This window comes from Aythya fuligula, chromosome 1, assembly GCF_009819795.1.
Source record: "Aythya fuligula isolate bAytFul2 chromosome 1, bAytFul2.pri, whole genome shotgun sequence".
Taxonomy (NCBI): domain Eukaryota; kingdom Metazoa; phylum Chordata; class Aves; order Anseriformes; family Anatidae; genus Aythya; species Aythya fuligula.
This window is the reverse complement of record NC_045559.1, coordinates 84,155,233-84,167,583: the sequence shown is the minus strand read 5'-3', so window position 1 is coordinate 84,167,583 and position 12,351 is coordinate 84,155,233. Positions and strand designations below refer to the sequence as shown.

The following is a 12,351-nucleotide window of genomic DNA, read 5'->3' as shown; positions in this document are numbered from 1 at the left end:
TAAAAAAAAAACAACATACTGACAACTAGAAACAATGCAGCTAGTGTAAACTAATCCAACACACGGGATTTTGGGAATGAATAGCTGGGAAAGTAACTTCAAATATGATGACATAACTGTAATGAAAGAGATTTGAATGTTTATATTTCTTAGTAGTCATAGAGTAAACTTTCAAAACTGCCTAAGGGTATTTATGCAGTCTTTGGGATTGTTTCACAGTGTACATCACAGTGGTATGCACATTATAAGAAAAAGTTACAGCATAAGTGATTATAGTTGAAGTAGTGAAGGTATTCTGCTGATTTGATATGGATTATTGTAGAAGTCATTTCATTATTAAGTCCAGCAGGTTACAGAGAATACATTTTTAAAACCAGTTATTGTTCAATAAAAATTTTCTGAGATACATGTGCTCTTCCTCCACAAGAATGTTGGTAAATAAACATGCAGTTCATGTCATTGTCTCCCAAAATGCATTCTGTATCCTAAGATCAAAATAGCAATTTGTACAATTTTTTTTTTTCTTTCTCAGATGTAACTGTTTCTCTCTTATTAAACATGAATAAGTAATAAGAGAGTTCTGAGATGCTTCCAGCTCTTAGTTATACAATAATTACTACACATATTGCCTTGCCCAAGAACCATGAAACCGAGGTCTAAAGTTAGCCTAACTTGTATGGTAGGCCAAGGCATGATCAAGAATACAAAAAATGGGAAGTTCTTCAAATGTTTTAGGTAGCTGACAAAACTCATGCCCAAATTCCATCTATTCAACAGAATCATCAGCCAGAAGAAAAAAGATTAAATTATATCAATGAAAAAGAAAATCGGTTCACCACTAGTGAAATAATGCATGAGCTCATGAACACTGGCCAAGCGTTTAGTGTTGTTTACAGTCGAAGGAAGGGTGAAATGGATAAGTTCCCTAAGAGGCAATTTATCCATCATTTCATGTTCAATCTTTTCTGGATTTAAGTTGTCTTGGACCTGGAACAAAAAAACAAAGTACAAAAGTTAAAGTAAACTTTAACACTAGTGTATTTCTAAAAATTGTTAGAATAAATATGTCCTTTTATAGAAAAAAAAAACGTTAACTGTGCTTAAGTCAGTTGGATATATACTTAAATTTTGAGCATGTGCTCACAGTGCGTTATTGAATCATGGTGTCAGATATTATGGACAGGAAAAAGAACATGCAGAAGAGAAGAACTGACAGAAGACATAAAAACAGATAGATGTTAGAAGATATTTGTCTGTGTTAGATAGTCTCAAAAATTCTGGAATACTAGAGTAAATCAACAGAGTTCTGTATCTCTCATCTACACCAAAAGCTAAACATTCTTGTTATTAATGCAAACACTGAAATCAATATAACAGTAATATAATGCTCTGTGTTTCTGACGTGTCCTCTGTCAGCAGCAGTAACCCATTGCTTCTTAAGCAGACTAAAAAAGTATTAGTGTGTCTATCTCAGTAGGAAAAATCTAGGCTATGCGGTTCTCCTTTGTAAAAAACACCACTCTACCCTTTCTAGTGCATTGAGTACTTGCTGTCTGTGGACTTTAGAACTGATTATATATGATTGTTAGCACTATACCTTCAGCAGGTGCAATCGCTGAGCCAGAGTATCACGGTAATTAAATAAGAGAGGATACTTGGGGGTTACAGTTTCTTCACCGTACTTAGGAGAAAAGTAGTCATAGAGATTCTGTTAAAAAAGAAAGATGCATTAAACACCAATAATAATATTAAATTGTCATTTTAGGTAACAAATAAAAGACAACACAAACCTTTTTTTCACTCTCAGAAAGTGGAAGAGAAGGAAGGACAGAGGCTATATGATCTGCAATGGTATGATGTAGCCCATCTGCCCGGCGCTCTGGCACCACCAGACTAGGTGGTGTAAGGTCTTCTTCACTTGCAATAACCTAGTAAACATGATATATGATAGCTTTCACTACAGTATGAGTGCTGCATAACATCCTGAAAACTAGCAAACAGATATAAGAGATGAGATATAAGAGATAGAGATAAGCTACATATAAGCTAAACACACATCCGTATGTTTTGTAAAGAAAGAAAATCTCTTTTTTTTTTTTTTTTTACAAATACCAAAAATGCAATTCTGCATGTTAGTTTCTGCCCTGAACAGACTATAGAAAACAGAACTAAATGTGTTCTTTTATTACTCACTTTTCGAAGGATGAGAATAAAAATATATCCGACTTGAAATGTTAAGAAATGTAATGATGAACAGAGATTTTGACTACATTTCAGATGTTGGACCTTATCTTGAAGTTTTTTGCCTCAGTCTATTTTTTAAGTAAATAAACTAATTGAACTGAAATATTATTTTGAAAAGAAGGAAGATTTCAAATAATATTACAGAGCTTTACTAACTCGTAAATTGTGTCTGAACTCAACAGAAATCAGACCTGTCTAGCGTTAGCAGAGATACACACCAATTCTAGTGTTAGGTTTGCCATAAGACCTTTGTACTGAATAAACCAGTAAACGTTTAGTATTGCTGTTGCAAGATGTGAATAACTGTTACTGACAGCTACAAAATGACAATCTTTTGCTCATTTGATTATATTGGATCTGTAGTATTGGAAATACGATTTTGGGATAATACTGTACGTACAGAGTAAGTATGCACAATATGAAAGGAAAACAAGGAATCCACTTATGAGTTAAGATTCCTTTATATTAAAAGGTCAGTACCTCTATGCATAGTCTCTTAGCTCCGTATGAAAGAGATGGATTTACTAATCTTTGATCAGTTCATTATAACAGGTCATAGCTGAATTAACCACAGGAATTAAAAAAATAATATTCCCACCTGTTCCAGCATGCAGCTCAGCATTAAGGGCACAGAAAAGTATTCCTCAGGAATCTGATTCAGCAAGTCATTGTAATATCTCATATCGACAGAAGCAGCCAAAACCGGAAATTCTTCCTCTGTTGTAAAAACAACAACAAAAAAAGAATGTATTAGGATGGATTTATTAAAAAATTACAATTTGTGTTACTGACCAATTCAACTCTTAAACAATTTTTCTAAAAAAGACTGATAAAGTCCAGGCCTGTATATCTCTCATATCCAAGTGTGATTAGGAACAGTTAGAAAAAATGGTTCTCTGAAGAACTTATTTATCACCATTGCAGTTTCCACAGACTTTCACGTTTTCACTAAGAAACTACTCTCACAACATCAAATCAGATTTGGCTTACTGAACAAACAATTTCAGAGATTTGTGCTGTCAGATGAAGGAACAGTAAGATTAACAGTGAACAGCTACAGAGCAAGTGCTTTAATTCTTTAATCATACCCTGTGACAAAATTACTGTTGGCAGATTTTCTTCTGCTTGCCCTTTTTTCTTTGAAGGTGTACCCTGTGGTGTTGGTTGTATCTAAAAGAACAAAAATAAAGACAAAAAAATCAGAAACAAAGGAGGATTGCCCAATGTAAATAGGTGGGAAAAAATAATTTCCTTTATCTTTTGCTATTTACCCTCTATCAGATGCTAAACATTTAAATGGTTCTTACTAGGGGAGTCAAATCCTATCTGACTCTGAAAGGAACAAGCAATGTTGTTTTATGAATGCTTTAAATGAACATTCAGTAGCACTGCTATGGATGGAGTAATCCCCAGCACAATCCAATTTTTTCCCCAGCACTAGTACACATCCTACAAGCTTCTTTCTTGTGCCCACTTAAGCTTTTGTCCACCACGAACAAAGTAAAGGAACTGATCTGGGACAGAACTAATCATCTTTTTTGGATAGTTCACTGATCTGTAACAAGACACAGTACCTCTGCAAGCACAGTGATTTTTCTAGGCACATGAAGGTGTCACCAGAAGTTATTTAAGCCATTTTTACACCCATGACACTTTGCTTTGCCTTTTTTTTTTTTCTCCAAGTTTTGAAGTTTTAAATGATGAAGACAAAAATCCCGATTTCATTCACAAAAAATGTGGAGTGATAGTCCAAGCTGATTTTTTTTAGTGCAGAATTAAAGGCAGATAATTCTATCCTATAGCTAATTATTTTCTACAAAAAGTGTGGTAAAGCAAAAAGGATCCTTGCCTCAGTTGCAGGTGGTTGTGTTGATTTGCTCTCTGATAATTCAGGCACATTAATAAACTTGGTGTTTTCCAAGTAGTTACAATGTTGTCTTCTCCAATCCAGGGAGTCATACATTAAACAAGCAATACTTTCAAACAGCGCAGTGCCAAGTGCAAGCTACAACAGAAAATAAGATAAAAAGGATGAAGTTTGCATGCAAAAGTGTTATGTAATTTAAGACACAGAAGTCCTTAGTTCTCTAACCAGCAGATACACAACTGTTTATAAATTTTCCAAGGGTATTTTTGTTTACTAATTCAAAATGTTTTATAAAGTAAGTCTAAGAAAACAAGGCATCCTCATCTTTATATGCCTAAATGCTGCCATATCACAGTATGGACTGAGTGTTATCTAGCTGCTTCAGTTGTATACAGCTTAACTAAATCTTAACAGTAACCATTCAAGGTCTGTTGTCTTGCAATTGAAATGTAGGTTATTTTTTGGATGGGAAGGAAAAGGCAACGGAACATAAACTACTTTTCTATCATCTATGTATGTTTCTACTGGTGATCAACCAGCAGCATATGTGCAATGTCAGCCATTCTCCTGCCCTAGAAGGATAAAAAAAATATAAATAATCCAACTAATCAATGTCATCTCATAATACTTTCTCTCTTTCTTTCTATTTCTATATTAAAACAAAGAAGGCCTCAAGAACAAAAGAAATTCCATAGCTGCGCAAACAAAGGAATGTCATCATATCACCCAAACATCCAAAGGGAGAAAACTGTATCTACTGAAATCTGACATAGGAAGAGACAAGTTTACAGAGGTGGTGTACTGTGGTTTTCACCAGGGTTTTGGAGGAATAAAAAAGTTAACACCAACTGCTATTTTAAAATTGAAATGCTTTTGTACTGATACCAAACCCTGTTTCAGACCACGTGCCACACTCAGGTTTAAGTGGCTTTAGTGGCCATATTCTTCTCTCTACAGCCTAAACATGTAATGATGGTGTCTAGTAAAATATCAGATGTCTCAATTTTAAGTATCCTAAAATGAAGCACGGTGAAGAAAAACAACTGTCATTAAGTTCTTAACTCACACTAAAAGCATTAAGTGACCCTTAAGAAGTATCAAGCATTTGCTTTCTCTAAATCTGGCTCTCCTTATGGCACTTCAAAACACGCACCCAAATCACTGATCAGATATGGAATACTTATTTCAGTTTTCATAACTTTTGAAGCTTTGAGGAGGTGTTTGGGAGAAGAGCCGTATTTGTGAAAACAGAATTTTCAGAGTTAATATTTGTGCACCTTTGTTCTTCTAATTCAATGCTCTTTTGCAAAACTTTCCATTCATATATTACAAGAAATCACTGGAGCATATGAAAATTTCAATTTCAAAGTCTTGGAGTGTTTTTCATGCAGTCTTTTAAACAAAACAAGAATGAAGTGTGACCAGCAGGTCAAGGGAGGAGATTCTCCCCCTTTACTGCTCTTGTGAGACCCCACCCAGACAATTATGTCCAGCTCTGGAGCCACCAAGATAAGAAGGACACAGACCCGTTGGAGCAAGTCCATAAGAGAGCCACAAGGATGGTCAGAGGGCTGGAGCACCTCTCCTATGAAGACAGGCTATGAGAATTGGGGATGTTAAGTTTAGAGAAGAGAAGGCTCCAGACAGACTTTATAGTGGCCTTCCAGTACTTAAAGAGGGCCTACAGAATGCTGGAGAGGAACTCTTTATCATGGAGTGTAGTGATAGACAATGGGTAATGACTTTAAACTAAGAGAGTTTTGACTTAGATTCAGTATTAGGAAGAAATTCTTCACTGTAAGAGTGGTGAGGCACTGGAACAGGTTGCCCAGAGAAGCTGTGGATGCCCCATTGCTGGAAGTGTTCAAAGCCAGGTTGGATGGTGTTTTGGGCACCCTGGTCTAGCGGAAGGTGTTCCTGCCCATGGCAGTGGGGTTGGGACTGGATGGTCTTTAAGGTTCCTTCCAGATCAAGCCATTCTATGATTATATGATTCTAATTTTTAGAGTTAAAAATAGTGCAACCTGGCACTGCTTAATGGGACAGATACAAAGGTTAGTATAATTAGTTTTATGAATTTACTTCCTTGCTTTCTCCTCATCTCAGAACAGAATCAGATTCTTGTTGAAAGTTCTGAGTCTAGCCACCAGTGACTCTTGAACAAAGGAAAACATTTTTGAAAGCATTTTCCATTATAAATATCTAAAATATTTTAAAAGGACATGACCATCTGTATATAACAATATCATTTTTTGCAACAATGCCTAACAGTTTGTCAAATAAGTTCTCCTTCTGTATCTCTTGATCTTTCCAGATGCAGCAAGATAGGACTCAAAGACTTGCCTGGAAGCCCACCAGAACAGATTTACTCTATCCACCTATGATTTCATGACTTGCATTCTTCCCATCTGCTTCTTTAAAGACTTACAAATGTTCCTACTTCTTTAGAGCTCTGCTGAATTCTGATACAGAAGAATGTGAAATTACAACTATAATCTGCTGGAACAATTTCAGTGACAGATAATTATTCTTTTATTTCAGTAAAGATATGTGCTTGCAGGATATTTATGGGCTGCAACAGGCCCCTGTTATTACTGGGAAGATAGACAGGATTAAAGAACTTCTTTCTCAAAATTGGCTTCATATTTTAAGATTAGATCAAGAATATAATGGTGAATAATGTTGTAAGTAGCAAGTCTACACATTTCCACAACTGAGGCATTTTTAGTGAATGCCTTGGAAACCACTATGGATTTAGCCCAATTCAGTTCTGATCCCTTCAGGATCAAGGGTACTTCCTAGCTCACCAAATTGTTTATATACAGGATTTAATGTACTATAAAAAAGTGTTAGGAAAATGTAGTTTGTCCTTTAACCCTAATAATATAGACCACAAATACAGCAGGATAAATCATGGAATGTTGCTTTAGCGTGTTCTATTTTTCACTGCCACCACTGAGGATTGGAAGAAGCAGGACCTTTTTACCTTGTCATACTTGAGATCCTAGTTTGGAAAAAATTTCTAACAGTTTACTTTGCCTTCCAATGCTCCTGACTCAGCAGGCTATAAAGAGTAACACATCAGAGACATGTTTTGGGTAGGACAACAAGAAGCAGTACAAGGAGCACTAAAACAACAGCTTATGAACAAAAAGCACTCTTGTATTCATTTTCATTAGTTCTTGTGACTTTTCTGATATACAGTAAGTAGACCTGCTGTCAGGAAGACAACAACATTTTTTTAATTTTATTTAGCACTGACATCTGACTCTCTAATGAGATTCAAACTGGACCTTTGTGAAGCCAAAGAATAAATTTAATGCTTCAAACTTGTTTTCAACTCTGCTGCTGTGGCCTACAGCATTAAGAAACTCCAGGGTAGGTACTTTTATTCAAAGGATTCCTCATGAATACATGCTGAATACGCTTGTTTGATATATACAAAATATTTTTTGTTGAAGATAACAAATACACTATTTTCTGTTTTATAGAAAAGTAAGCAAAAATTCCTTCCAGTTCTAAATTGGTGCTAAATGTTACAAAACTCAAAGCATGCCACATGTTGTGAAAGCATTATCTACTGACCAGCATTTCTTTGTCAGCCCAGTCAGAGGGAAAGGCATTCTCCTTAACCAAGTGATGAAGTCTGGCAACATCAAAGAGACGTGATCCATGCTTTCCACTGTTCAGAACTGGCTCTAGGTATTTCCAAAACATTTCCAGATCTTTGACAGCTTCATCTTTCTTTCTTTTCTCTGCTTCAACACCTAAAATTTTAAATTATTAGATAAATCAGAGTACACTATCTCCATTCTACAGAAAGCACACATTGTATAATAGTCTTCTATAAGTACTGCTAGAATATTCCCATTCTCGTGGTCTCAGAAAAAATCTGACACCAAACTCTGGGTTTAAAAAACTCCAGGAAGATAAAGCCTAAGTATGACTAACATGGCATTTCTTTTAGAAAAACAAACACACAGAAATAAAGCAAAAGAAAAACCTCACCAAAATAACAACAATTAATGTTTGAAACCTAGGAAATATAAAAATATTTGTACTGTTCCAAAGCTGCCAGCACAAATTTAGACCAAACAGTTCATTAAATATAGGATAAGCAAGCTTTACTATCAACATTTTGTTAAAGTGGAAAGTGGGGTTAAAAGAAGTTTAAGGTATAGCATGACTATGAATAGTGAGTCTAGAAGTTGTATAGCTCTCATTTTTATTGCGTGGTGATGATCAGTTTTCAAAGGTGCTCCAGGTACAGAGAAAAAAATTCTCTCTCTTAATGTCAAACTTACAATCACACTCTGAACCCAAGATCAATCATACTTATTATAGCCTAATTTAAGAGACATAAGAACATTAAACCTGCAATGACTTGCTTTCATTTGGACATGTGGGTGCTCAGCACTTCTAAAACCTAAGCATTGAGGCCAAATACCACACCTGTATTTTTCCAGTGGCCCTATGGATTTAAACCAAAACAACCCTGTGAGGCTATGAACTCTTCAAAAAATGCTGACCTTCTTAAAGAACTCGAAGATATATATTCCTTGTGCAGCAGCCATCAGAAGTGATGGCCAATTAACTTATAAAATGGCCCTATCATGATTTTGAAGGTATGTACCATAAGTGACTCCAAGCACTGGGTAGAAGATCATGGAACTCTCTGCCAAAAGATTTTGTAGATATAAGAAATTTTCAGGAGTTCGAGGAAAACTGGCAAGTCCTTAAAGAATAAACAAAATAAATACATTGAGGTTTACTACAAAGACAGGATACATCAGGAAAATCTCTTGACTTGAAAATAAGTGGATGCTAAGTGAGGTGCACATGGAGAAGTTTCATATGTGCTTTTCCTATTATGCTTCTTCTTTTCTTATTACTTCTATTCCTTTCCTTTCTCTTTTCATATTCCTCTCATCTTCCTCAGGCATCAGTTCATGACCACTTCTGGAGATAGAATACTGGCCCAGATGGTCCTTTGATTTAAACTGTTCCATGCTCCTAACAGCTCATCTCAGTCATAGGACCATCTTTCTTCTTCCTTCTTTTTTCATCTGCTCATGAAAGATAAACTCTAATTCAGTGGTAATGTTCTCCTAACACACTCAGCTTTGAGTGTATGTCATGGCAGTATAACAGTACTTAGACTGCTCAGTCATGGGTCATCCACTTCACGTTGTTGAATGGAAGTTGAGTGGCACTGTACTAACTATTGCAGCCAAAAATTTCAGTTTTACAACAGAAGAATAATTATGTTTTACTAACTCTACCCCATAGTTTAATAATAAAACACATAAGTGTATGACACTTAGGTTTCCCCTTGCACAGAAACATCTGGCTCTCTAGCATCAATCATTAGATGCTCTATCCTTGAATATCACCTCTCTTCTTCATTCTTGTGCCTATAGTACTAAGATCTTTTCTTCCTCAAGTATATTTTCATCATGTAAACCCTCTCAGAATAAAGTTTCCATGAGTAACCCCAAAAGAAGATGCAGGAGTTGGGAGAAACTGTCAATGCAGAAGAAATGTGGCACAACCCCACAGAATAACTGAATTCTCACTTCTATTACTAAAGAATTTGAAATTAAGATGGTATTCAGTGGTACTCTACATAATTTTGGAACAACAGCAATCTGTTATAATCATGTAACAGTGCAATAATAGCATCTAGTATATAATAATACATTGCATAGTGATTTTGAACCATCGCTGTGGAAACAGAAGTCCTAGAATCACTAGGATGTGTCAGGTCACAGATTTCCAGCAGAAACAGAAAAACAAATTCCATTTTGTGAGGCTGAGTGATTGGTCTAAGTTCTGAATATTAACTCTCAGAAAAGAGGAGATAATAGTAGAGCTACTAGAGTGATTAGAAGAACAAAAACCTAACCATATGAAAGGTACTAGTAGTGCTTGACTTGGTAACATCACAAAATGAAAGCCAATAAGGCATGTAGACACCTGAGAAGGAAAAGAACATGAAAGCTATGGTGCCTAATCCATGGTTTAGGAGTACTAATGCCATGAACAACAGAAACGTTATAACACAATGGGATTTACAGGTCATGTCTTCCTTTCTAGAAGTACATCTTTGTACATTACTGAAATGATCAGTCATGATCTATTTCAAAAGCCATTCAACTAGGAAATACTGTAACCTCTGCTCCAAGGCACAATTAACTATATCACTGGTGACAAATGTTTGCCTAATATAACCTTAAAAGCCTCAATATTCCTACTCCATCTGCTTTAGTACTTCACCAACCTCTCCTGTAGAAAGTTTCTTCCTGCTATATTGTATTTTTTTTTGTAGTTTATACTCTTTATTTTCTATCCTAGCCTTTTATAAACTTGAAAACTTTTACCACATCCCCCTTTATGCCCTTTATCCTTAAGTTTAAAAAGATAAGGTCGACAACTTATTTTTTTATTTTCCTCATAGGTCAAGTTTTACAGATTCCTAATAATTTTCTTTGTGATCATTTGGAATTTTCTGATTGACACACATTATGAAATTTTAGCTCACTGTTGAGCTGTATGATAGAATTATTTCAGGTATTTTTTTAGGACATATTCTCATTTATAATCTGGAGATTTTTTTTAGTGGCATAGTGATACTGATGACATGTTCATTTACAAAGTCAGCATGATAGCTTGTCTCACAATGTGTCTTTTAGTTAGGTGCTTCCTAGATTGTATTTGTACACAAATTATTCTTGCATAAATATACTATACTATAGTTGTCCACATTAAACATAATATGCTTTTTTCCAAATTGTTATTCTCTATTCTATCAAGAACATTTTGCATTTGAATCACACCCCCTTTTTTGATTATTGATGATAATATTTTATAATACTAGAACTCTAATTCATAAATTCTCTTGACTCCACTCCATGCATCCTTCTATTTTATAAGCCTTTAATAGCTACTCTACAAAAGCTAAGGTTTTCCAAGGAGGTTGCACCTACTATACATAAACTTTCCTCTAGACCTATCTTGCTTACTGTGGGCCATGAGAAATAACATTAGTAAAATTCAAATATACAACACTAACTATTCCTCTGCTTAAAAGGTCAGTACTTAATTTTGTAAGGAAATTAAACTTATGATTTATTCTTGAGCAACATATAGAATCATAGAATCATTCAGGTTAGAAAAGACCTCCAAGATCACCTGGTCCAACCGTCCCCCTACCACCAATATTACCAACCCACTAAACCATGTCCCTAAAAACTACATCTAATATTTCCTTAAACACCCCAAGGGATGGTGACTTCACCACCTCCCTGGGAAACCAATTCCAGTGCTTAGCCACTCTTTCTGAGAATAAATTTCTCCTGATTTCCAACCTGAACTTCCCCAGCTCTATTTGAGGACGTTCCCTCTTGTTCTGTCGCTAGTTATCTGTGAGAATTTGCCAGCCCCCAACTCTCCACATCTTTCTTTCATGTAGTTGCAGAGAACAATAAGATCTGCCTTGAGCCTCCTCTTTTCCAGAATAAACAAGCCCAGTTCCCTCAGCTGCTCCTCATGAGACTTGTGTTCCAGGCCCTTCCCCAGTTTTGTAGCCCTTCTTGGGACATGCTCCAGGGCCTTGATGTCTTTCTTGTAATGAGGGACCCAAAACTGAACACAGTACACAAGGTAAGGCCTTACCAGAGCTGAGTACAGGGTTATACTAGCTGTTACTCCTATATTCATTTCTCTTAACCAGTTGTAAATTCTTTGTTCCAGTATTTTCCCAGAAACAGAAATTAAGCAGATTTCAGTGCCCTGGCTATTTGTATTCCTTTCCCTCTTCCTCCCAGCTCTTTTTCCACTATCTCACTTGTTCTTTATGAGTCTCAAGTATAAATGAGAATGGCAGGCAGATCTTTAAACTGAATGCAATTTAAGTTAAGCTGAATCAGCTGATTTGAAAACTCTATCTTACCTCAGTACTACTCATCTATTTTGACTATTCTTTTGCAGTCTGAAGTCTAATCTTTCTGTTACCAGCATTAATTGTAGTTAGTTGTAACCATCACCTGTCTGCAACGGTATCTGTAGTGAAAATTGATTAACCCTCCACAACACCCATGCCAAGTACAAAAAGCCCCTCAAAACATTAACTACTGCCAGACTTCTCAGGACTACATCTGACAGTTCTTCCTCTATGTTGAGCAGTAAAAAAAAAAAAAACAACTTTTTTTTTTTTTTTTTCCAACTGCTTCCGTTGACCT

General features: G+C 35.7%; 1 protein-coding gene across 1 annotated transcript in view; it reads right to left on the bottom strand.

Annotated features, from left to right (window-relative positions):
* The window catches only part of SPAG17 (sperm associated antigen 17), a 110,807-nt gene that overhangs the window by 65,510 nt on the left and 32,946 nt on the right, over nt 1-12,351 (bottom strand). Inside the window, exons 7-13 of the mRNA XM_032191733.1 lie at nt 7,697-7,878; nt 4,094-4,249; nt 3,333-3,414; nt 2,843-2,961; nt 1,791-1,928; nt 1,598-1,708; nt 837-987 (exon numbers count right to left, since the gene is read on the bottom strand). Coding sequence (XP_032047624.1) covers nt 837-987; nt 1,598-1,708; nt 1,791-1,928; nt 2,843-2,961; nt 3,333-3,414; nt 4,094-4,249; nt 7,697-7,878 — 939 coding nt within the window. The remainder of the gene's footprint in view (nt 1-836; nt 988-1,597; nt 1,709-1,790; nt 1,929-2,842; nt 2,962-3,332; nt 3,415-4,093; nt 4,250-7,696; nt 7,879-12,351) is intronic.